Raw genomic sequence first — 27,447 nt, 5'->3', positions numbered from 1 at the left:
ATACTATAATTTTTGTTTTTTCTATGTTAATTTTCAAACCCCACTGTAGGCAATAGTTATTTAGATAATCTAACTTATTTTGTAATCCTATTTTTGATTTTGAAAGAAGTACTAGATCATCTGCATACAGTAGACACGATATTTTTGTATTCTGATTAATGTATGGCGAATCAACGTCAGGCATTCCATCTGTTATATCATTAATGAAAATATTAAAAAGAGTTGGGCTTAATGTATTTCCTTGATGTACTCCTTTTTTAACCAATACATCTGGTGAATATCCACCTTGCATTTGTGTGCATATCTTTGTATTAATATACATGTTTTTGATTATATTGTAGCATTTACCTCTTATGCCGGTTTTGTATATCTTAAGTAAATGTGTGTGTGTGTGTGTGTGTGTGTGTGTGTGTGTGTGTGTGTGTGTGTGTGTGTGTGTGTGTGTGTGTGTGTGTGTGTGTGTGTGTGTAAGAAAGACTGAGAGAGGGAGAAAGAGTGTGTGTGTGTGTGAATGTGTGTGTGCATAAGTTTGTGTGTATGTTTGTGTGTGTATGAGTGTGTATATGTGTTTGTTTGTAAAGGTGTGTGTGTCCGTCTGTCTATGTGCGTATTTGTTTTTTTTGTTTGCTTAACGCCCAGCCGACCTCGAAGGAACATAATTAACAGGGCGGTGCTGCTTTGAGATATAACGTGCGCCACACACAAGGCAGAAGTCACAGCACAGGTTTCATGTCTCACCCAGTCACATTATTCTGACACCGGACCAACCAGTCCTAGCATGCACTAACCCCATAATGCCAGACGCCAGGCGGAGCAGCCACTAGATTGCCAATTTTAAAGTCTTAGGTATGACCCGGCCTGGGTTAACGTTCTAACCCACGACCTCCCGATCACGGGGCGGACGCCTTACCACTAGGCCAACCGTGTATGTGCGTATAAGTGTGTGTTTTGTGTGTATGAGATTTGTGTGAGTCAATGTGTGTGTGTGTGTGTGTGTGTGTGTGTGTGTGTGTGTGTGTGTGTGTGTGTGTGTGTGTGAGTGAGTGTCTGTTTGTATTTTAAGAGAGAAAGAGAGAGAGAAAGACAGAGAGAGAGAGAGAGTGGGTTGGTGGGAGTGTGTTTGTGCGTAAGTGTATGTGTGTGTGTATGTGTGTTTGTTTGTAAAGGTGTGTATGTCCGTCTGTCTATATGTGCGTATGGGGGTGTGTTTTGTGTGTATGAAGTGTGTGTGAGAAAGTGAGTGAGTGCGTGTGAGTGAGTGTGTATTTTTGTACGTGTGTAACTTGAGGTATGTGTGTGTGTGTGTGTGTGTGTGTGTGTGTGTGTGTGTGTGTGTGTGTGTGTGTGTGTTCGTGTGTGTGTGTGTGTGAGAGAGTTAGAGAGAGAGTTAGAGAGAGAGAGAGAGAGAGAGAGAGAGAGAGAGAGAGAGAGAGAGAGAGAGAGAGAGAGAGAGGTTTGTCTTTCGCTGGGGTATGCAGTGCCTTGGCGTTGCACATCTACTTAATTATTATTATTATTATTAATTCAATGTCAAGAGCAACAAGTCACGTAAAGCCCTCTAATCTCGTAACTAAATGCCACTGTATATAAATTAACTGAACTTAACTGACTTACTGTTAATATAAATGAGTTGAATTTGCAATATTCTCCCCACCCTTGGCTGCTGCGATCAAAAAGTATGCCTTTCAAAGTAGCAAGGTATCTTCAGAGATGTCAGTAGGATACAGAAATGGCTGCACATAATAGCTAACAAGTCGCGTAAGGCGAAAATACAACATTTCTGTCGAACTCACAGAATGAAACTGAACGCACTGCAATTTTTCAGCAAGACCGTATACTCGTAGCATCGTCAGTCCACCGCTCGTGGCAAAGGTATGGCATTCCGTTTGTCAAATAATTATTTGGATACTTTTTCATGGTTTTTTCACCAGTTTTAGCTAAATAATCATTATTTAGAAGCTCATGTGCTAAATAAGTAATTGTTTATAAACAATGTAAAAAAATTCTAAATAATTTTTTTTTACGTAAACCATTCATTGTTTACGTAAATAATTCATTGTTTACGTAAATAATGTATTGTTTACACAAACAATCACTTATTTCACAAAATAATATTTTTTGGGTGGATAAAGTGAGCAGTTGCTAAATAAATCATTGTTTACCTATATAATGCATTATTTAGCAGATTCGCTAAAAAATGAAAACTGCTTTCCCTAAACAATTCATTGTTTAGGGAAAGCAGTTTTCATTATTTAGGGGAATCAAGAATTGACTTCTGAGCTTCATTTTTTTTCTTTGTGTATATACTATAATTCAATACAAGGTATCTCCAAACATTATTTATCAGAAAATGTTCGTAAGTTTGTTTATTTTACAAGCTGAAATTGCCGTACGAAAAGAACTGAATGCGAAAACAAACAAAAGGTGAAGGTCATGACCGGGAGTGTTTAGTGTTTGCATTCTTTCCCTTAGCGGGAACAGCCGTGTTGCCACTGCCAGTATCAAAAGTTTCTGCTACAGCAACCGCAGCAGGACCAGGTCCGCCAGACAGAATGCCGCATATGGTATCAGCAGCAGCGCGTGAAAAAACTTCAATATTATCGTTCCTTCCTGCTCCCTCGGCCATTTTGAATTCCTTCGTGACGCGAAAATTCTCCGTAGTTTCGAATATGTTTTTACTTTTCTCTTTGAAATGAACGGCGATTAAAGGAAGAGAAATGGAAAGACAGGCATGTTGTTGGGACATAAACAGAACAGAGAACATAAGGGGAAAAAACTGTGTTTCAACAACTTCAAGCAAGAAAATGCAAACACTAAACACTCCCGGCAGGGAAAAACCTTAATTGACCTTGACCTTAGACTGTGTTTGAGATCAGTTATTTTCGTACAGCAATTTCGGCTTGTAAAATAAACAACATAATATCCAAACAACAGCTATTTTAAGATAAGAGTGTGTGGAGAGACCTTGTATTCAATTATAGTAATCACTGAAAGACATAAAACTTAGTTCAGAAGCGAATCCTAGAAACCCCTAAATAATGGAAAATGTGTTGGCTAAACAATTCATTGTTTACGTAAATAATTCATTGTTTACGTAAATAATGATTTATTTAGCTACATTGCTGATTGTTTATAAACAATGTAATGTTTACGTAAACAATATATTATTTAGACGAATTTTACATTGTTTGTAAACAATCAGCAATGTTGCTAAATAAATCATTATTTACGTAAACAATGAATTATTTACGTAAACAATGAATTGTTTAGATAAATAATGAATGGTTTACGTAAACAAAAAATTATTTAGAATTGTTTTACATTGTTTATAAACAATTACTTATTTAGCACATGAGCTTCTAAATAATGATTATTTAGCTAAAACTGGTGAACAAAACATGAAAAAGTATCCAAATAATTATTTGACAAATGGAATGCCATACAAAGGCAGTGAAATTGACAAGAAGAGCGGGGTAGTAGTTGCGCTGAGAAGGATAGCACGCTTTTCTGTACCTCTCTTCGTTTTAACTTTCTAAGCGTGTTTTTAATCCAAACATATCATATCTATATGTTTTTGGAATTAGGAACCGACAAGGAATAAGATGAAAGTGTTTTTAAATTGATTTCGAAAATTTAATTTTGATCATAATTTTTATATTTTTAATTTTCAGAGCTTGTTTTTAATCCAAATATAACATATTTATATGTTTTTGGAATAAGAAAAAGATGAAGAATAAGATGAACGTAAATTTGGATCGTTTTATAAAAATATTTTTTTTTTACAATTTTCAGATTTTTAATGACCAAAGTCATTAATTAATTTTTAAGCCACCAAGCTGAAATGCAATACCGAAGTCCGGCCTATGTCGAAGATTGCTTGGCCAAACTTTCAATCAATTTGATTGAAAAATGAGGGTGTGACAGTGCCGCCTCAACTTTTACAAAAAGCCGGATATGACGTCATCAAAGACATTTATCGAAAAAATGAAAAAATATGTCCGGGGATATCATTCCCAGGAACTCTCATGTAAAATTTCATAAAGATCGGTCCAGTAGTTTAGTCTGAATCGCTCTACACACACACACACACACACACACACACACACACACACACACACACACACACACACACATACACCACGACCCTCGTCTCGATTCCCCCTCTATGTTAAAACATTTAGTCAAAACTTGACTAAATGTAAAAATTGGCTGCTGAGATACTGGGCAATTGACCTCAGTAGAATGTAGAAATTATCAAGTAGGTGCTCACCAATGAGGGGCACAGCATCAGAGGTAGGAGGCATGGTCTCAGCCACAAGCAGCAGAAACACCATTAGAGACAGTAGTATTGTTGTGCCTGTGGTACACACCGTTCCATGTGGTTGCAAGCGTGAGAAAAAAAATAATTGACAGAAAATTAACAGTCATAAGTTCACATTACACAACGTCAGTTTACCTGTCTAGTAGGTAGGTGTAAGGTATGATCAGCATTTTGGTTCCTCAGTAAGTGAGGTTGTCAGACAATCCGTTGATTAGCACTTTCGCCAGTGGTCACATGTTCCAGCCACTTCTCAGTCCATCTGATAATGAGCCTGAAAGTAACGCGGCTGGTATGTTGGTCAGGTACTCAGTCACTTTGTCAGTTGGCATGCAAACCAGTCAGCCTACTGGCTGATCTGCACTGTATCTGTGTGTAGTCTGTCAGTTGGTTGGTCAGTTAATGTGGTATTGAGTCGACCTGAGTGCACATGCATCTGCTGTCGGTTGCTATAGTCTGCTTTTGATGAAACCAGTTGGGAACTCGGCCTGTCAATCAGTCAGTCGGTTAATACGTCAGTCAATGGGTGCTTAAATTCTTTCAGTTTGTTGTGCAGTGTGTGTTTGTGTGTGTGAGTGTGTGTGTGTGTGTGTGTGTGTGTGTGTGTGTGCGTGCGTGCGTGTGTGCGTGCGTGCGTGCGTGCGTGTGTGCGTGCGTGTGTCTGTTAAAAGTTGATTTTGAAAATTTACTGTTTGAGCAGCGGGTTTGTCTCACCTAGCGAAATTTTCTCTCCCGCATCTGGGGGCAGGATGAAGAGGAGGAGGGAGAGGGAGGAAATGAGGACGCAGGGAAGGATGATGTTGAAGCCGTAGTACAGCGTGCGACGTCGGATGTGGATGGTGAAGGTCAGGTCGATGTAGAACTCGGGACAACACTCGTACTGCAGCACGTTCCGCCTCACCGGCACATCTGCAACAACAGCTGCCCACTAGCTCTTTGCGGTGACATTCATTTGTCTACGTTTGAAGTGTACAAGCAAAACCAACAGACAGCAAGCCTGTGCACATATAACTGTTATTTGAAACACTTGCATGCGCCCGTCTTTTTTTCTCGCTTCTACATTGTGCATGGTTATGTGTATCGTCAGTCTAGCATCGCGCACACACCATTGAGTGATATTGTCCATGCGTTCTCTATAACTCCAGTAAAATATTGATGAATAAGTCAAATAATGATGTAGATGTCAACTAGTTTTGAGACGTTGGAATTTATACGCTACGTCTTCCGTAATCGGAAGAAAGCAGAGACCCTCGTGTTACAGACTTCTCTGCCGTGCAAGCATTAATTTTGAATCGTTATTACACCCCCGGTATAGGGGTGTGTATAGGTTTCGGTCGATGTGTTTGTTTGTGTGTTTGTGTGTTTGTGTTCGCATATAGATCTCAAGAATGAACGGACCGATCGTCACCAAACTTGGTGAACAGGTTCTATACATTCCTGAGACGGTCCTTACAAAAATTGGGACCAGTCAAACACACGGTTAGGGAGTTATTGGTGGATTAAGATTCTACAAGGACTTATAGAGAAACATATTCATGGTCAAAGGGAAATAACCTTCTCAGTTGGTGGCAGTGAGAATGGGTGCAGTGAGAATGGTTATTTCCCTTTGACCAACGGGGGTGTTTTTCCTACCTCGAAGGAATTTCTTGTTTCCTATAATTTCAGAGCATGTTTCCCCAAATCATGTCACACTCTTTTAAAGAAAACAATATAAATATGTGTTATAGTTTCCAAATCGAAATCACTATTTCTGTTTTCAATGAACACTCCGCAAACAATACTGCTTTAAATTTAATTCTGATTAGCCCGTTTTATTGAGCAATTGTAAATAGAAAATTAAGGAAAGATTTCTGGTGTAACTGGCCTGGTCAGGTGAAAGGCTTGATAGTTAAGTATTTCCGGACTTGAATGTGCATTGTTTATTTGAGAAGTTAGGCTAATTTTAAGTTGTAAAAGACAATACTCCAAAAATGGAAAGTATGCACCGTCTCTAATATGCTTTGATGTTTCACGCTTATCTTTTTCCAGTTTCAACAGCTATATTGGTGACAACAACAATTGTGGTCGGCCAGTTGTAAAACTGTGTTACAAAGAATGCGTGTCACTTTCAAAACTTAAACCATTGTTCTTTAATACAGTGAAAAAACCCTTTTAAGACTTCCAAATCTCTGAGGGAATCAGGTCTTAAAAGAGAGGAAGTCTTAAATTGTTGGATCTTAAAAGGGGGGTTCCACTGTATAAGAGAATGTTCCCTTTTGCTAAAAAAAAAAAAAATTTAAAAAAAAACCACTTTCGAAGATGTTACCCATTGTCTGAATGAATTCGACAGAAAAAATAAATGGAAATAAAGAAGCTGGTGAGCTGCAAAGCTACGGAGACATGATAGTGGTGACAGAAAAAGTTGGGTTTTTTTGTTCTCTGAAAATTGTTTTCCAGATTATGCTGCATCGTCAGTCGGTATGAATATTTCAGGAGATGTCTTAATTTAAAATTGTCCCTCGATTTATTTTCTGTAAACCAGTTGGCTGATTCGATTTTCGAAATTAATATAGCTGAAGCTGCTGAAGGGGGGTCAACTGTGCTATTTTAAAAAAGGGAAAAACCTTTCTCTTGGGTATAGTAAAGTATAAGGTTCTCTCCCTCGAATCGCTTTGGCTGATTAAATTCCTATTTCTAGCAGGAAGATATGTATGGCACCGTGGTAACCTGTAACTGTTTTTTCTGATATTATTTTTGGAAAGATATGAGCACACGCGTGTGTGTGTGTGTGTGTGTGTGTGTGTGTGTGTGTGTGTTGATACGAGGTTTTGCCAAAGACAGCGGACAGAGAGCAATTACACAGAGTGCGTTTTGCCAAATGTACCGGTTGAGCAGACCACGCTCTGCCCAGTTTAAATGTTGAACAGGTTCATCGGGGTTAAATCGATCTGGTTTAGGAGGTGCAACGGCCCCTCACCTATCAGCTCCCACTCTCCGTTCCTGATGAAGTCACTAGTGTCACCGCCCTCATGGTTGTCGGCTGTCAGGTTGAGGTACTGGCCGTCGTGTGTCCAGGCGCCGAACTTGAGATCACACTTCTGGTCATCAAAGGGAAACCAGGTAATGTCGATTGCGCACGTGCTCCTGAACATGCCGGGCGGCACCCAAAGGTGTGAGCCATCGTGAGAGATGACCACGTTTGTGGGGAAGGTGGCGTCAAAACCCTCGCTGGCACTGCGCATATAACACGAATAGGGAGAAAATGCGGGCCAGTCTCATAAACACACTGCTTTGTACATGGATGAAGGAGTCTGGGAGTGACCAGGGTGGATGGAGTGAGGGAGGGATAGGTGGGAGGAGGTTGTGATGATGGCTGAATAAATAGATAAATAGATATAAAATGTTAGAGAGAGAAAACATGACGAGAAATAATAGGAGGGAATGAGTATGGGTGGAGAGGAGGGGGGTTGTGGTGGTAGTTGACTTAACCAGTGAGGGTAGACAGAATGACTGCAGATGTGAGCTAGTTACACCTAAATGAATTTGTCTAAAATGGGGCGTGTCTTAAGACAAACAAAGCGCTTTCTTTCTTTGCAAGGATTGTTGGTGTGTTCGTAACTGCTGAAGACAAAATATTTTCGTTAATTCGGAGCAACGAATACAAACATACTGTACTATAGACGGATTAGCAAGGACTCATCTTGCACTGAAAAACAATCCTTTTTAACACACACACACACACATACACACACACATGAACACGTGTGATTGATCAAATTGGTGCGGGCGTGCAAGCTATACTTTTCCTGTTGACTGCTCACGGTTATCTGTTGGTAAATTAATCACACCGGTGACACTGTGACGGTTCCCCTACGCTTTGTGTTCGGTGCCCTGACCCTTTGTGTTCGGTTCCCACTCGGTTCCCACACGCCAAAATTCGCGGACAAAACATCCATTTATGGTAGTATTACGCAATGTTGCTCTCTGAGAATGGTCTTGTTAGATCTGTGAGTGTTTACACTACATGCCTAGGTGCTGTTGGATTGAAGGTTTTTGATATTTTAGCCGTTATTAGGTAGAATGCCTTCCACTTTACTGCAAAACTGCATAATTCGTAGCATCGGCAAGAAATATCCTACCAAAAAATGCCTGCTTGGAACTGTCGTTGGTCCAGCAAAAAGTTCAAACATGTCTGTAGCAGACAGCCCAAGTTTCAAGATTGTAGGGCCATCCAAACAGCCGTAATAATAAAAACAACAAAAGTAGTCAGTGAAATTGGCTGTGTTCGGTCCCCCCACACTTTTGTGACGTAGGCGTGACGGTTCCCATAATTCATTGTGTCGGTCCCCACTTTCTGTGTCGGACCCCACTTTCGACCTAATTTCTCTGTGACGGACCCCACAACCAGCCTATTTTGTGTCGGTCCCCACACCTTCTTGGATTTATGACTTGCCGGTTACTTGTATCATTGTATTCATTGAATCTAATTGTCTCGGAGTTATTTTTCAGCAAAAACCGGCAAGGCAGCACCTTTTGTGATACCAAGTAAGTCAGATGACATCAGTATGTGTGTGTGTGTGTGTGAGAGAGAGAGAGAGAGAGAGAGAGAGAGAGAGAGAGAGAGAGAGAGAGAGAGAGAGAGAGATAGAGAGAGAGAGAGACTAACTTTATTAGTTTATGCCACAAATAATATATAACATTATTTATCTCTGGGACGGTTCCCAGTATACCAGCAAATTATGTGTTGATCCACCCACACCTTCTTGAACTGGCCTTCCCAATATCTACTCTTAGTCTTACGGCCTTGGAGATATGCAATTTGGCACATTTTTAAAATAAAAGATCCACCTGTCGTATGTGAGATTCAGTTTTCAGAGCAAAATGCTGCCCAGGGACTTCTAGTGGTGATTGAAAAAAAAAAGAGTACTTGCCTGTGTCAAGTATGTGTCTTTATCCACGCTTGTTGTAAGAGGCAACTTTTCCCAGCTCCTTGTGTTCATGACTGCTTTCTCTTAAAATTAATTACTTTATGACAGTCAAAATACAATGGAACAAGGCTACATAAACCCCTGACAGCCTACGACAACGGCCCGACTAAGGCTCAACACCGCGCCAATAAATTCAGTATTGGGCCAATGTTGGGGCATGATTGCTCCGTTTTCGTAGGCTATCAGGGTCAAAGATACATATTGGTAAACTAGTAAAATACATGTTCAGCATCATCAGCAATACCACAAAAGGATTAAAACAAGAAATTCCTCCGATAGGAACTACACCCCCGTCAAAGGGAAATAACCTTCTCAGTTGATGGCAGTGAGAATGGTTATTTCCCTTTGACCAACGGGGGTGTCCGTCTATACCAGGCCTTGTACAATTTTAATCCACCAATAACTCCCTAACCGTGTGTTTGACTGGTCCCAATTTTTGTAAGGACCGTCTCAGGAATGTATAGAACTTGTTCACCAAGTTTGGTGACGATCGGTCCGTTCATTCTTGAGATCTACTTGCGAACACAAACACATCGAGTGAAACCTATACACACCCCTATACCGGGGGTGTAAAAATCCTATTAGCTGTATGTCAGCGGCACAATGCAACCAGAACCAGCGTTTATGTGGAGTGATCGGGTGCTGGTCACTACCGCGAGCGTCACTACCGCGAGTACCACTACCGCGTCTCACACTAAAGTTGTGTTTCCGTACCCGCGACAGCGTTTTTCCAGCGGTGCGACGAAAATCAAGCACATAGAAAATGACCAGGAGTGTTTCCACACGCGCGACGCGTTAGCGGCGCGACAAGCGGCAAGCGACGCGATTTTTTTGAAAGGGTCCTGGAGCGATTTTTTCGCGTTGTCGCGCGGCAACGCGGGAGTTTACAGATTTTACCGCATGTTTAAAACGCAAGTACGGAAACACGTCACGCGTTTGCGCGCGTTTTCTTTTGTCGCTGCCGCTGTCGCGGGTACGGAAACAGAACTTACGGCGAGTACGACACTACCGCGAGTACGACACTACCGCGAGTATAACATTACCGCGTGTCATTTTATGACTTCCATGGCTGAAGGCAAAGGTTGAAATGTTTCCTTGAAATATAAAACAAAAAGGCCTGGTCTGTTCTCTGAACACTAATTCAATGTTTGTCATGCTAACCAAGAACTCAAAACGATCAGAACACACTATCAGAATACATATAGAATGGGTTGCTTCCAATCAAAGCCGTTAGAACACAAACTCACAAGAAGTAAGTTTGCATGCGTTCTCTCTACGGTTATGGTACTCGCGGTTGTGGTACGCGCGGTAGTGTGACACGCGGCAGTGTTATACTCGCGGTAGTGTCGTACTCGCGGTAGTGTGACACGCGGTAGTGTTACACGCGGTAGTGTCGTACTCGCCGTAGTGTGACACGCGGTAGTGACGCTCGCGGTAGTGTCGCATAACCGGAGTGATCTGGAAAGGTGTCAATCTCTCTCTCTCTCTCTCTCTCTCTCTCTCTCTCTCTCTCTCTCTCTCTCTCTCTCTCTCTCTCTCTCTCTCTCTCTCTCTCTCTCTCTCTCTCTCACTCTCTCTCTCTCTCTCTCTCTCACACATACACACACACACACACACACACACACACACACACACACACACACACACACATACTGATGTCATCTGACTTACTTGGTATCACAAAAGGTGCTGCCTTGCCGGTTTTTGCTGAAAAATAACTCCGAGACAATTAGATTCAATGAATACAATGATACAAGTAACCGGCAAGTCATAAATCCAAGAAGGTGTGGGGACCGACACAAAATAGGCTGGTTGTGGGGTCCGTCACAGAGAAATTAGGTCGAAAGTGGGGTCCGACACAGAAAGTGGGGACCGACACAATGAATTATGGGAACCGTCACGCCTACGTCACAAAAGTGTGGGGGGACCGAACACAGCCAATTTCACTGACTACTTTTGTTGTTTTTATTATTACGGCTGTTTGGATGGCCCTACAATCTTGAAACTTGGGCTGTCTGCTACAGACATGTTGAACTTTTTGCTGGACCAACGACAGTTCCAAGCAGGCATTTTTTGGTAGGATATTTCTTGCCGATGCTACGAATTATGCAGTTTTGCAGTAAAGTGGAAGGCATTCTACCTAATAACGGCTAAAATATCAAAAACCTGCAATCCAACAGCACCTAGGCATGTAGTGTAAACACTCACAGATCTAACAAGACCATTCTCAGAGAGCAACATTGCGTAATACTACCATAAATGGATGTTTTGTCCGCGAATTTTGGCGTGTGGGAACCGAGTGGGAACCGAACACAAAGGGTCAGGGCACCGAACACAAAGCGTAGGGGAACCGTCACAGTGTCACCGGTGTGTTAATAGGAAAGCGCTCGCGATTCGCAGGTTAAATCCGCTTATATATGGCGGATGGTGAAGAGGATGCAATTGCACAATGGCTATTTGCGCTGCAAACCAGCCACGGGAAAGCGCGCTTAACTAAGGCGTCTTTCGCGGACCATTTTTGCCGTCCCAAACCTTATATTTCTGGCGGACCATTTTCCCCGTCACTTAGTGCGTGATGGATTTGGACACTGCCGTCTCTTTATGTGTTTCTGGTTAGTACCGGTACATTCTTTTAATTGTCGTCCTTTTAAAGTCCTCGCATTTTGTCTCGTAATTGTTCTGTATCCAAACAAATAAATTAAATTAAAATGATAGTAAATGAATAAACAAAATAAAATCGAAGAAAAATCATGGAGTAGCTTTTGAAGGATGAGACAAAACATGGTTTATAGAATGAGAGTACGAGACAGCGATAGAGCCACTCACAATACGGGTGACAATTTGTATTTATCCCATGACCTGCCTCTTTGTCTCTGTTAGCTGAGGAGGTGATTATTCTGAATTATCCATCGCAACCATATGGATCACAACCGAGTTTCGATCTCAACTGTCATTGGTCATTGTCTTTGATTTCAGAGTACAATTGAATAATTTATAGAGGTCATCTGCATATTCAGAGTTTACAGATGGACTACTTTTTTCAACATACGACTGAAATATTTTATGGTGTCAAAGTCAATATCACGTATAGGTACAGGCCTACATGTGTCAATATTGAGAAAATAAAGAATACTTCATACGATACGCACATTCTGCATGGATTTAAAGAGCGGAGTCGAGATATTTCGCTGGCTGAAGCGACTGCATGGTCAAAGGCATGTTCAACGAGTATCGCGAGTGGGATCAAGGGACGATACTCCCTAATTGTTACACAGACAGCCATCTACACAGAACCGTGAGAGAGAGAGAGAGAGAGAGAGAGAGAGAGAGAGAGAGAGAGAGAGAGAGAGAGAGAGAGAGAGAGAGAGCAATCAAAACACAACCCAGTCACCTGGTAGTTCAAAAACTCAATCTGAAACTGACATCGATTGTCGAAGGCATGTCTGCGGTGCATAACTCTGGAAAAGTTGTCGTAGCTGGGAACCCGTTGAGATCCATTCCAACGCCAAAACAATTATCAGAAGAGTCACCATGAAGTCAAATCAAACGTTAGGTTTTCTCATTTGGTTATTTGCTTTGGCTTTAAGTGTATTGCTTCGATTGATAGCTGAATCTGCTTGCAACCGTGCTGTTCAAGACTGTTCGAACTGTCGTCTGCTAGACGGGCTTGTGTGAATCCGAGTCGAGTAAACTGCGGGTTTCAGCGACAAATTAGGGAGTGACATCAAAATGAAAAGAAGAAGACGAAAAGAAGTTGGAGATACAGTTAAGATATATGGGGAGGAGAAGAGGATGTGAGGTGTTAGATGTATCCAACCTTAGGTGTTCAAACTCAAGACCGGGACAAAGTAGAAAGCGATGTACCGCGACCGACTCTCAGTGCCGACATACAACTTCCAAGCTTTATTGCTTAACGTCTACAACAGGCGAAGTATTGAAGCTTTGGCTCACCTAAACCCGACGACTGAATATGTAAGTGATCCACGTGTGAAAACCGAAACAGAACAGCGCGATGACAGCCAACATTTCTATCCCCGACTGACAAAAAGTAACACTGCATGCGAACTGACTTGGGTCAACGATCAAACCAGCACGGCCCGAACTGAATTTGTTGCGCTGCCATTATCGTGCGCAATTCTGGTAAAAATATAAACCCGGTATGCCGAATTGAGTATAACGAAAGCCAACGTCAAATATACACAGGGATATTTTAAAATGACTTTCAAAATGTAAAAGCAGATAGCAGACCTTTTTATAAGCAATATGAATGACTGAATGTCCACATACAAGTCGAATGACGCCGTCCATTATGCTGACAAATGGGAACTAGCTTTGCGCATGAATTCATTGACATGAATTTCGACTGCGGAGGCTTTTGGCAAGCTGAAAACAGGCACGGGCAGGTTTTAGTGGAAAAAGCAAGTGTTTTTAATGAAAACGTCGGAGTAATGGGATAAATAGCTTACACACCTCGTCCTGAATATCTTGCATATTTTCCCTCGGGTCGATTTTCAGGTATTACCGAGCCTTTGGCGAGGTAATACCTGAAAATCGACCCTCGGAAAAATATGCAAGATAATCAGAACTCGGAGTGTGTAACCTATATGTATGTATTTCGTGAGATTTTCTTGATTGCTCCAGGGTACCCGATCCAGAAGTACCGTTAATAACATACGACAGCGATTGACCCCCAAAATCGACTTCGCTATTATTTTGCTAATATTTCGTGTGTGATATTTTGAGAATGTGTTGAAACAAGTGTTAACAAAAATCTACCGGACTGATTTTATGATACAGAATTTTGAATATGTTGTCATGTCAATAATCATGTAAACGAGGGTAGGGTAATTGAATGGGGCATCTGACCGACCAATTTCAATCACAGGACCGTGTTTGTGAGTGGTGTAAATCCCTGGTTAACGTTTATTGTAATGATGTGTTTGTATTTGAATTATTGCAACGTGTCTTTCCGATATGGCTGGAAATAGCGTAATTACATGACGTTATCGTAGGCTAACATTAGATCAGTTTCTAATTCGCATGAACAAATTTCCTTGAGCATTCGAGCGATTTTAACAAATATGACACAATGCAGAAAAGGGTCCACACAATCACGTAAAACAAAAAATTAAAACAATTGACCGTGACAGTTTTGCACAGACCTGCAAAACATGTCATTACCCCCATTTTGAAAAATGGCATCAGAAGAGGTCAAACTGTTCGTACTCTGAAAAAAATATGCATATTGAGTGATATGTAAGCGCAGTTTCAAAGTGTTCGTAATCTGCCATGTCCAAAAATAGATACATATAAGTATATCTTTAGAAAGTTTAAAATTATTATACTCTGGTGAAATTATTTGCACTAGGATGTAAACGTGCGAGCGTGTATGTGTGTGTGTGTCCCTCTTTCTCTCGCTCACTCACATTTTGTTCATCCTTTTAATAAATCTGTATCTGTAGTTATCATTAAATCAATGTTTCCATGTATGTGTAACAGTCATTTCATGCGAACGTAGGTATACTTGTGTTTTCCGTCGATGTCAAAGTGAACCCGTATGACTTGGGAGAGAGACAACAAAAATGATTTGACTTGCAGCTATTGACGTTCACTTTGACATTGAACAATTGTGGGAAAGAGAAAGAGAAAAATAGAGAGACACGCCCACACATACACGCGCGCGCACGGTTCTCTTCGATTGTTTTGGTAAATCGGTGTCCGCTGTCTTTAATTCAGCTACGACCTTTGCTGTAAAGGAGGCATGCATTCACTAACCTGTTATACATCAGGATGTCAGGTACCCACACCATGTTGACGGGTACACGAATTGTCGTGACGTTGCCAAAGTCTGTAGGATCCCAGACCATGTTGTATGCTTTCCATGTCTGTAGTCAGCATTAAAAAGAAATCTCAGAAGCGTGATCACAAACCGAAAATACTGGCTAGGTAATTGAGTGCCTATTGTATCCACGGCTTATTCTGACAGTAGTTGTACGAAACTAATCGTGACTTTACTCTTCTTTGAAATAATAAAATTTAGATATTAAAAAAAACATACTACATATCGCTTTTAGAATTAGAACGCTGATCCAGCTAAAATGACATTTCGTTAGGATTAACTGTAACTTACAAAAACTTAGTGTCCTGCAAAAATATAGTTAAACCGCACCAATAGCATTCTAAAACGTGTTGTGCAATTCATAACTGCATTGTTATGCTTTCTTTCTTTTATTTATTTACTTGAGACAGATAAAATACTATTAATTATTGAGGGCAATGAAAAAACAATTCTTGTTTGTGTGTGTGTGTGTGTGTGTGTGTGTGTGTGTGTGTGTGTGTGTGTGTGTGTGTGTGTGTGTGTGTGTGTGTGTGTGTGTGTGCGTGTGTGTGTCCCAAGACGAATAATAAAACGAGTGACAAGCTAGAATTAACATGCCATTAATGCACAACAACCACAATCCACGCATAATTCGAACAACCTAGTAAACCGGGATAAGAAAAAAGAGAGAAAAACGTGTTGCGATCTATAGTCTAGGGGGACACATTTGTGAGTGTCTCTGTGCGCATGCAATACACTGCATGGCAAGATGAAACATCTACAGTGAGACTCTAGGTATGGGGCTATATAGTGTATGATTCATAGACGCGTACGTCTTTTGGTGCATCGCAGTTCACAAGTAGTATAGGGAGAATTGTACTAACTGTGCATGATAGATATACATGCCGTTAGTGTAACAACTACTTACCAAACGCATCCATATGTTAGTATTCACTACTTGATTCTTTTCATCCTGGTGTAAATACACACAAAAAGAGAATTTTTTGTTAGATCTGAAAATACACTCACAAATTGATAAATCAACAAGATTCCATACAACGCAATACACCACACATGCACACGGTTACATATGGTACATAAAATGTGTGGAAGCACACATGCTAAAAGACTCAAACTTGCACCTGGAGGCATACTTTACGAGAAGCTTACTAACTCTGAGTAATCCCTGAGCAAAGTAGTGCAGGCTGTCAGAAACGAAGACAGTTGCTAAAAGATACACGTTTCGCTGATAGGCAGTGTCCAACATATGTTAAACATGTGCGCGTGTAAGTGTTTTGATAGACTGGGAATCATAAGTGCATAGAACTGACTAAGTGCAGCAAACGTGTCACTGGTATACCTCAAGCAGTATGAAATGGGTACTTGAGAAGACGTGTAATACAGTGTGTACGGAGTTCTGTATACGCAATGTCCTGTCGTCTTTGATGCTTTATGCTTAACCACAGTAATGCTTACTTTCTTTTGCATTATGACCGCTTAAATATCGTTCATCTTTCTTGCCTCTTCGCATTCAATATCGTCCTTTTCGATACATCCGTTTATCGTTTTCTTTTGGCATTTAGTCAATTTGTAACTAATGTTTTGGGCCGGTTTGCAGGAGTCGAGTTTAGAGACTCTAGTCCGAGATAAACTGCATTGAAGGCACAGTATATCCCGGACTAAAGTCTCTAACCTCAACTCTTGCATACCGGCCCAGTTATTTAGGCCAACAGATTGACAAAATGTTTTGGTATTGCTTCACGCGACTTTTTTTCTTTTTCTTCAGATACGTTCAATGTAATCTTTTTGTCGGCTTATGACGACCTCCTTAACTTTCACACTAACAGCACTGCAAAGAACACATTGTGGGGTTGATAGCACAGGCCTAAGACCATTTCACTATTGCTATTTCTTCTTCACGCTGCCGGCTGTTTCAAATGGTTTCCGCAAACTTCAGTGACCACACGCAAATGCAAAACGGTTGGAAGGACATTTTAAACTAAGATAACATGCATTTTTGTGCGTTAAATTTAGAATATAACGTTAGTTTACAAATTGTTCGTAAAGACAGCGTCTCTCTCTCTCTCTCTCTCTCTCTCTCTCTCTCTCTCTCTCTCTCTCTCTCTCTCTCTCTCTCTCTCTCTCTCTCTCTCTCTCTCTCTCTCTCTCTCTCGCTGTTCCAAATTGATGAAGTTACCCAAGGCAGAATCAAAAGGTCACACATATATTTCATACAGGTCTTCTAAACATTTTAATCAAGGTCTCTTCTTTAATGATTTGAATTGTACACCTTTTGCTTCTGTGCTTAATTATACTGATCCTAACGAGGCACTTGAAGCCTGGTATTCCCTCTTTATCGATGTGGTAAATCGACATGCACCGGTGAGGCGGAAACGAGTAAGACATCCTAAACTTCCTCCCTGGTTAACCATTGATATCATCGAAGCAATGGCGTATCGCGACCAGTTGAAGACAAACAAATTATTTGAAGATTATAAAAAAGCGCGTAACAGAGTAAAGAATCTTGTGAGAAACGCGAAGCGATCATATTTTGATAAACTTGTGGGTAACAGCAAAGATGTTTCAAAAGTCTGGCGCGCCCTGAACACTTTTTTAAAAGGCAACTCCTCAAAAAATAGTAGTATTCCTCAAAATATAAAGGCCAACGACTTTAACGATTATTTTTTGTCCGTTGCTGAATCACTGGTAGATTCTCACTCAAAATCTCCAGGTACAGAACCACATTCCTGTTGTGAACGCTTGCAGATCCTCTGTGATGAAAAATTAAGAAACACGGATGCGTTTGTTATTCCGATAATGGCCATCCATGAAGTTGGCCAGTACATAGCAAGGTTAGAAAATAAAAAGTCTTCCGGACTTGATGGAATAAGTAATAAATTATTAAAATTGTCTACTCCTTATATAGTAGAGTCTCTGACTTATGTTTATAATTTATGTATTCAACACAATGTTTTTCCAAAAGAATTTAAAAAAGCGAAAGTCATACCTTTGCCAAAGAAAAAAGGTTCTCAAGACTTAAATGATTTTAGACCTATATCTTTGTTATCTGTATTATCTAAGCCTCTTGAAAGGCATGTTCAGAAACATCTGGTTACTTATTTGGAGGACCACAATCTCTTGCATCAACTTCAGTCTGGTTTTCGCTCTCAACATTCATGTAACACTGCCCTTGCCAGATTAACTGATTCATGGTACTCATCCATTAATAGGTTAGACATTTCTGGTGATGTTTTCTTGGACCTAAAAAAAAGCTTTTGACCTCGTGGATCACGAGATCCTTCTACAGAAATTAAAATGTTATTTGAACAGTTCAAGCACTGTCCCTTTTCTTTTAACTCTTATCTTAGAGAGAGGGTTCAATCTGTATACGTACACGATACGTACTCTTCTCAGGGCACTGTGAAATGTGGAGTGCCACAGGGGTCTGTTTTGGGACCTGTATTATTTTGCATCTATATAAATGATTTGCCCTTGTACCTACAGTCTGAATCTGTTGAGTGTCATATGTTAGCAGATGATACTACCTTACATGCAACAGGGAAAAGCCCTGCACAAATTCAAGACAAATTACAACAGAGCCTAAACGATGTTTCTGAGTGGTGTTCTGCAAATCGTATGCTTATTAATCCAGTAAAAACAAAGTCTATGATAATCAGCACTCGCCAAAAACATCAACTTTCAGAAATGACTCTGAGTCTGTCCCTAAATGAGCACTCCATTGAGCAAGTAGCTGAGCACCGTTTACTGGGACTTACTGTTGATAATAATCTCAAATGGCAGACTCACATCAATGGAATCTGCAAAAAAATTGCTAAAAACCTGTTTCTTTTGTCAAAGTTACAAAGCATTATTAATCTAGACACAAGAAAACTATTTTACAATGCCCACATAAAACCCCATATTGATTATGCTTCCATAGTATGGGACGGGTGTAGTGAAATTCACTTGAAGAAGCTGAACTCGCTCCAGCGTAGAGCTGCTAAACTAGTTCTGCCCAGTCCATCTCTTTCTACAAAGGAAATGATGAAAAGTATTGGGATGTTAAGCTTAAAAAAGCAGCTTTTGTATAATAAATGTTCATTTATGTATAAAGTCGTCTATAAGGACGCCCCAACATATCTTATACAACTCTTCAATTCATCTCCGTCATATTATTCAAACACTCGAAATAACCTTGCCTTGTCAAGGCCCCGCATCGATTTGTTTAAAACTAGTTTTTCTTATTCTGGTGCGTTCCTTTGGAATTCACTACCTGTAAATATCAAGTCATGTCTGTCATTATCTTCTTTTAAAAGACAGCTCCGAAAGCACCTCTCTAACGACTAAGTCGGTGTACACTTTGTGCGAGTGTGTGTGAGGATGTGTAAAAGAGAAAGTGTATAGTATGCTTCCATTAACAAGCACACTTTTGAATTTTTAATTTTTATTTTGTTATACCTTTCCCCATTGTTTTTTTTATTTTATTTTTATTTTTTTTATAAATTCTTCATATTTGTTCTTTGTTTCATGTGTGTATTATAGTAGGGACTAGCTGTAAGAAAGGACCATATGGACCTAATGCTATCATCCCTCGGTAATAAAGTTTTCGAGTTCGAGTTCTCTCTCTCTCTCTCTCTCTCTCTCTCTCTCTCTCTCTCTCTCTCTCTCTCTCTCTCTCTCTCTCTCTCTCTCTCTCTCTCTCTCTCTCTCTCTCTCTCTCTCTCTCTCTCTCTCTCTCTCTCTGGATGTGGAAACGAGAGGGTGTTTTTTGCAGAACTGAAGGAGAGGCTCTGCAGTTCCTTTTGTCATGATTGGCGTAATCATTTGGACTCGAGTGAGCGCCTATCACTGTATGGAAAATATAAAGCCTGTTTTGAAAAAAACCCGTTATGTGGACATTTTATGGAAAGATGTGTACAGAAATGTCATCGCTCAATTTAGAATGGGTGTTTCACAGATAAATATCCACAGATATCGCTTCCAAAATTAAACAGAAAACAAGTGTTGCCCCTTTTGTGAAGATAAATTAGAGACCGAAATCCATTTTTTGTTTGAATGCCAAACATATTGTGAGTTAAGAATAAAGTATTCAGCACAGTTTTTAAGTGTTGGTAATCAGTTGGGCAGTATGATTACCATGTTTAAAAAACAAGACACAGAAACAATTGTAGATTTAGCAAAGTTTTTGTTTTTTGCATTGTCAATGTTAAATAATAATGAGGATTAATTGTCGCTGAAGGTTTTGTTGTTGCTGTATTTATTGTTCGGTTGTATGTATATATTAGGCAGCATTGATGTGCAAGATTATTGATAGAGGAAAGCTTGGAACAAACCACTGTGTATTTTGCATACGTTTAAATATCATGTTTTCTATTTTATCCTGTGATTCATGTGTACCCCCCCATTGAAAGGGGCTGTAGGCCCATATTCAATTAAACTGTGTCAGTGTCAGTGTCAGTGTCTGTCAGTGTCTCTCTCTCTCTCTCTCTCTCTCTCTCTCTCTCTCTCTCTCTCTCTCTCTCTCTCTCTCTCTCTCTCTCTCTCTCTCTCTCATCAGATAGTGTTGTGCGTTAAATTTAGAATATAACGTTAGTTTACAAATTGTTCGTAAAGACAGCGTCTCTCTCTCTCTCTCTCTCTCTCTCTCTCTCTCTCTCTCTCTCTCTCTCTCTCTCTCTCTCTCTCATCAGATAGTGTTAGAGTAAAAGATAGCTTGTGCATTTTATATTAAGTGTATTCCTTTTTTCTTACTACTTGTATTCGCAGAGGATTTGTGACTTGTTGAAACGAGTAATGACTTTCGTGTCATGCGTTTGATTTCTTGGATGTTGTTCATGACAACACATGTATGCTCTCGATGCATCATCATCATCATCATCATCATCATCATCATCATCATCTCTGTCTCTCTGTCTCTCTCTCTCTATATATATATATATACTAGATGATTACCCGCTTCGCCGGGTACCGGCTTCGCAGGGAAGAAGTAGAGCCGAATACCAGGCTGCGCCTGGGACCCGGCAAAACGCCGGCTTCGCCAGCGCACGAAGGAAAGGAGATAAACGCGCAAAACACTGGAGACCTTCTAAAAATAGTAACGTGCAGTGACCTTCTAAAAATAGTAACGTAGTAACGGGAATATGGATTGACGCCACACGGAGGAAGGGAGATAATCGCGGCTGAAAACACTGGAGAAGATAAGGAAGAGTTACTGGTAGTGGATCCCGACAAAAACAAAAAAAATCGGTTCAGCGCGCACAGCGCTGCGCGCTGAGAGCACGTGTTGAAATATCTCATCGATGAGGTTGTGTCCGGGGTGTAGCTGAATACGGTGTCCAAATTTGAAAAATATCCACCGAGAACTTTGGCCGTGCATCGCGAACAGACAGACAGACAGACAGACACTAGTCGTATATATATATAGATATACGTCCCCCACAAAGGGACTTTGCATTGTAAATCTCGGTCCCCCTTGAGGAGGGTCTGATGCTCCCAATAGGCTGTCTGTGAAGGGACACTTTTTCTCTCTCTTTCTCTGCTAAGAGATTTTAACAAATCTCGGAAGAAAGTCTCTGCTGACTTTCAATTGTTTCTTCACAATTTCTGATGTTTTATATATAGAGGTTACAACACGAGTGGTTTTTTATATGGCTTGTATTTCAGTCAAGAACACACTCTCAGTCCTGACGCCGAATTTGATCTGCCGGTCGATCCAGATTTTGTGCGCTTTGTCACCGATTGTGTTTTAGTTGTTCTCTTGTCTCTGCAACTCTTCAGTTGTTGTCTTCTCGTACGCTTGCCTTTATTATGTGTTTTTCGGAGCGTTGATCTTTTCACACGAGCCATTTTTCTAAGCAAACTCAGTCGAAAACTAAGCGTAGTGAGCAGACGACTTTTAAAACGCGAAAAGCCACGCGAGCCTATCTGACCAATCGTGGCCAGGTATTTACGTCATACCCCCTTATATGGAAAGTGTCTGTGGTTTGCTTGTTTGAAAAATAGGGGGGGTTTCCCCAGGAGAATCCGTATTTAACCGAAAATAACCGCCGAATGACACAGGGGAGAGAACTGCTGTTCAAACGGTATACGACGTTCCCGCGTTGGGCGAGCAGAAATGTCTGTTGTCAAGGGTTGACAATCGTAATATTTATCGGAAGAGTGAATGAAAAGACAAAAAAATTCGCCGGGTTGGTGCAATGAAATATATTTTTAGAGACTTTGATGAATTTGTATAGTGTAATCATATGCATGTCATGAAAGTAGACAGATTGAAAGGTGCAAAACTGCTAACAACTCAAAATGGCTGTGTAAGTCCCATCACTCTAAATTTCAGTGGCGCACTTCGCCTTAATAGCTATTTCCTATCTATTTATTTTTTCCTTAGCAGCTATTTATAATGCCCTCATTAAAACAACATTTAATTTGTTTCCCTTACATTCTTCTTTTCCATTACATTTATATAATTTCAAAACAAATGGTCACACTTTTTTTTAAATTAAATTAAAATAAACAAAATCAAAGTAGATTAAAAAAAATATATATAACAAACTGAAATTACTTCGAAATAAATATCAGTTTATTTATCTTATAACTTCCAATTTCAATTTGTTAAACTTTTTTATTTTATTTTTATTTTTATTTTTTTTAATTTATTTATTTTTTTATTTTATTTATTTATTATTATTATCTATAATAATAATAGTAGTAACAATAATAATAATAGTAATTCGTTTGCTTGGGGAAACACGACCTTGCGTGATCTGCTTCCGGGCTCCCTTTTTTAAAACTTTTAAAACTTCGAGTTGTACTGATTTTGTCTTGATAAAAAAAAAGAAATCTTTCATGATTTAAGAATGTTTGTGTTACAAGCTGTCAATTTATTATTTAGATTTTAAAAGTTAGTTCTAGCGCCAAAACGAGGTGTCTGATTGTGGTACTAGACAATCCGGCTGGCCACGCAAAAATAAATTCTTTGAAAAATGCTCGCTCTTTACGGAGGGCAACTAGGATGTTCTCAAGCGGTGAGTGTTTAAACGAAAGGGTGTTTGCAATGTGTGTAAAAGCCTGACAGTGTCTGTGTCCAGAAACTGATGGTTTACGTGAAGCTGAGTGTGCCTTTAACTAATCATGGCTCTTGAAAGAGCATTTTTCCAAGAATTTGTGTGTGCGTTTAAACAAGTGCGCTGTAAACAGCCATAGTTGAAAATGTATAACATTTTCATTGAATTTCCAAAGTAATGACTCGTTTGCACACTCTCCAATTAGATCCAGTGTGTGTGTACTTAGATTCATGAATGACCATGCAGGCTGTTTACGATCATAACATTGTGTTGGTGTGTGTTGGTGCAATCTGCAGATCAAAGGGGACTGATCGCAGGGTGACCCAGTGATCAATACAACTTGCCTTCTACATAACTCAAGGGCAAAAATAAAGGTACATGCTTGTGAATTCATTATGTAATTCATGTCTGTGAAGATCAAGATAGTTAGTTGTGAGCTCTAACTGATCATGCTTATTAATATCAAGTTACACACACTCCGCCCCAGCACCATCCTCATCTCATTCTATGTCCCCTTCCCCTCTTCCACCTGCAACATATATTTTAATGTCCAACTTTTCCAGTGCCTCTTATGTTGTATAATATGTTGTATGTTGATATTTAAAAGAAGCAAGTGTTTGTTTCCAATGGCTCTGCATCTCCCCTGCACACACACACACACACACACACACACACACACACACACACACACACACACACACACACACACACACACACACACATTGTCTCTGTCTCTCTATCTCTCTATTTTTTTAATTCAGCAATTTGGATCACTAACACTTCACTAGCACTGGGGTTCAGTTACTGAATCAGTGATAGTGTTATGTGGAGTAAGATTATTGACATTTGCTGCTGCTGCTGTTGTCCTTACTGTTTTTCTTCTCTGCATAATTCTTTTTGTGCATTAAAATGCTGGTGTTTTTTTTTTATCACTACAGTATCTGTCCATGGAATCTACGTCTGAGATGTGATGGGACCAAAAGGATTTCAGAATGAAACAGGTAACTTTTTAAACTGATCTTTATTTGGTTTATGCAGAAATTGGTTCACATTATACATTACAGAGTTGTTGTCTTTTTGAATACATTAAACGTTGTATCAATCATTACATCTAAATGAACAATAATATCAAACTGTGCAGATAGCCACCCCACCTCCCCCGGTTCCCCAACTACCCTTCAACCTCCGCCTCTCTCCCCCCACCCTTCCATCTCCCCCAACTCTCATTATATCACTGACACGACACTCATCTTCAGTTTAGGTGTTCTTTGAATCAAATCATATTCAGCTGCTGCTAACGTTGCTGTGACTGTTCTTCCTCTGTGTATATATTGTTAGTTTCCACAGAATGCAGTTCTCCAATGCGCCACAGCGTCTTCTATCAATGGAGTCTACAACATTGTCTGAGATGTGATTTGAGCAAGAGCATGTCAGAATGATCAAGGTAACCTTTTAAACACATAGAGCTGATCAAACTATAGAATTCCCATATTTTCAATGTCAAACACATTACAACTTCTTTTTTTTTAATCAGAAAATAATAAGGAATAGTCGAATGTTAATACATTTAATTAATTAAAGTGTCGTGTTTCAAAATAAAGAAAGTGGTTATTTTCTTTTATGAGCACATTTTTCAATAAAGCAACAAAACTATATATTTTCGGATACACGAAGCAATAATTGAATATAATGATATCACTTTTCTCATTCAAATTCTAATTTTTAAAAAAAAAGAGGTAACTTTTGAATGAACATTTCATAAACAAATGTAAGCCTACCAAGGTGAAATGCAATCCCATAGTCCTGACCGAGTCAAAGATTATGTGACAAAAATGTCAATACAATTAACTAAAAACAAAATATACCCGAGACAGTGCCGCCTCGACGTTTGCAAACGGGAAAATATGACGTCAAACAACTCTATTAAAAATCGGAGAAAAACACCCTTAGAAAATGCTTTCAAACATGTATGCATCAATTTTCATGAAAATCTGTCGGGTAGTATCTGAGAAATGCTTGTCACACACATACACACATACATCGGGAGACAAACCTCACCCTCCGCCCTCGTTAAATTATTCAGTTATTACTTGACTGAATGTAAAAATACAAGAACAGAAAAACTGTCATTTTGCAGAGTCACAGTATTTACGGATAGAAATTTCAGACGGTGGACAGTTGTGAGAGAAACTGTATTTCAAGACATATGCTACAACCTTCCCTAGGCTACAAACGCGCTCGAAGTCGTTTATTTGTACGTAGTACATTCGTACGTTTGTCAAGTGTTATTACTACATCAGTACATGCTTTAACTTTTGTAAATGGTGCAGTGACGATGCTCCGCGTACGAACAGAGCAATAGATTTTTTACTGCGTGCGTGCGCGCATACAAACACATCTACGTGTACATGTATGTATGTTAATTGTTTGTGCGGAACATAATTTTTCTCTCTCCCTCCCCCCCCCCCTCTCCCCCCCTCTCTCTCTCTCATATATGTATAACGTATATCATGGCAAAGTGCCAAACTACATTCAGGACCTGTTTAGCAGAGTCACTGAAATATACGGGTGTATCAATTTTCTACCACCAATACCCCGGATTGATTTGTTCAAAACTGGCTCTATGGTGTGGAACTCACTGCCATCTGCAATAAGATCATTAACATCACTAAAGAGTTTTAAACGAGCACTGGATGATTATTACATGTCTACTTAAATGGCATTATCTTCTTTAAAATATCAATATATAGTAGTTGTCAACTCTGGGAAAAGCTTTATGAAATAAAAATTAGTTCGTACATTACCTGTATTATGTGTATGATGTAATGTTGCGGTATTTCTATTATCATCATCATCATTGTAGGCATTAATGCCAACGTTGACATCGTGTGAGTTTTATCGTCGGTTGCAAGCTGATTGCTTTTTCTTTTTCGAATTGTTTGTTTGTTTGTTTGTTTTTTGCCGTTGTATTACATTGTATTGGTTTTGTTGTTTGTTCGATTGTTTGCTTATTTGTCCTTTAGTTCTACTTGTCTTTCATGTATGTATTAGAATTTCTATTTGTATTAGATGTAAGGACAGGTTGTAAGAAAAGGCGTGGCCTTAAACCTCTAAAATAAAGTTCCATCATCATCATATCTCTCTCTCTCTCTCTCTCTCTCTCTCTCTCTCTCTCTCTCTCTCTCTCTCTCTCTCTCTCTCTCTCTCTCTCTCTCTCTCAGACTTTTTTATGACTTTATTTTCATAGACATGTTCTTGTTTTGTTTATTTTTTTCTCCATTCGCTCACTCACGTCAGTAACTGACACACTGTTTATTTTTGACCTTTTAAGACAGCCAGTTGACTGAATGTTTCAATCACGCTTTAAGCAACTTGTTTTGTGACTGAAAAAAGCTCTCCATATTTACATTCAGGTGCCATAGCGATGTTTTTTTGCTTTGTCTAAATTGAAAAAGATCAGCTTTTCGCGTGAGGGCAATGCTGTAATTTGCCGGATCTTCCTTTCATGGAAATTTATGGCGAGCACTTCAGCTACGCTCTGCAGGGGAGTGGATTTACACAAGAAAATGGGAGACTAAATGGGATTGCAAAATGAATTTATTCTTTCTTGAGAAAAGAAATAACGAAATTGAACGAATCAATTTTCAGTTTGTCGTTGGAATACGCTTCCAGTTGGAACAAAACTGAGTGTTGATTGTGAAGATTGAGAGGGAATTTCCTCAAAAGAAATCTTTTGTTTAGCCCCCAAGTCAACGAACCGATCAAAAGCGCAAATCAACCAGTGAACTAACCATCTAAGCCGTCAGCATACAACACATTTAGCACAACATATAGTTCACTGTGATTTAACCACACAATGATCATCGCAACAGTCAAATGTACGCATCTCTCTCTCTCTCTCTCTCTCTCTCTCTCTCTCTCTCTCTCTCTCTCTCTCTCTCTCTCTCTCTCTCTCTCTAAATCAACATTCTCCCATAACCCATTTGTTTGGGATTTCAGAGACTAGGCTAGACTCACTCATCTGTGATGATATGTTGCGGATTCCTCATTATTCTGTAATCCGACGTGACAGTATGGAAGTACAACATACTGGTCTTGCTGTTTATGTCCATGATTCCATAGCAAAGTTTGTTAAGGCTGGAGTATACACCTGAGGCCATATTTCAAAGTGGTTAGGCAGTTTTAAAGGTTTGTTTTTATGTTAGTTCAGTGTTTTGTTTATCAGGAAAAAACAAAATGAATAGAGCTTGTCACGCAAAATTTTGAGATAACGACTGAAGTTTG

At 39.7% G+C, this 27,447-nt stretch overlaps 1 protein-coding gene across 1 annotated transcript in view; it reads right to left on the bottom strand.

Moving 5' to 3' along the window:
• LOC138981813 (acetylcholine receptor subunit alpha-type acr-16-like) overlaps window positions 1–27,447 on the bottom strand; it is a 69,930-nt gene that overhangs the window by 7,723 nt on the left and 34,760 nt on the right. Inside the window, exons 4-8 of the mRNA XM_070354932.1 lie at window positions 16,032–16,076; window positions 15,061–15,170; window positions 7,275–7,531; window positions 5,033–5,227; window positions 4,271–4,357 (exon numbers count right to left, since the gene is read on the bottom strand). Of these exons, the coding sequence (XP_070211033.1) occupies window positions 4,271–4,357; window positions 5,033–5,227; window positions 7,275–7,531; window positions 15,061–15,170; window positions 16,032–16,076 (694 nt within the window). The remainder of the gene's footprint in view (window positions 1–4,270; window positions 4,358–5,032; window positions 5,228–7,274; window positions 7,532–15,060; window positions 15,171–16,031; window positions 16,077–27,447) is intronic.

The sequence above is a fragment of the Littorina saxatilis genome, linkage group LG1, assembly GCF_037325665.1.
Source record: "Littorina saxatilis isolate snail1 linkage group LG1, US_GU_Lsax_2.0, whole genome shotgun sequence".
NCBI lineage: Eukaryota > Metazoa > Mollusca > Gastropoda > Littorinimorpha > Littorinidae > Littorina > Littorina saxatilis.
Note: the sequence above shows the minus strand (reverse complement) of the source record. Positions and strands in the feature narration are given on the sequence as shown.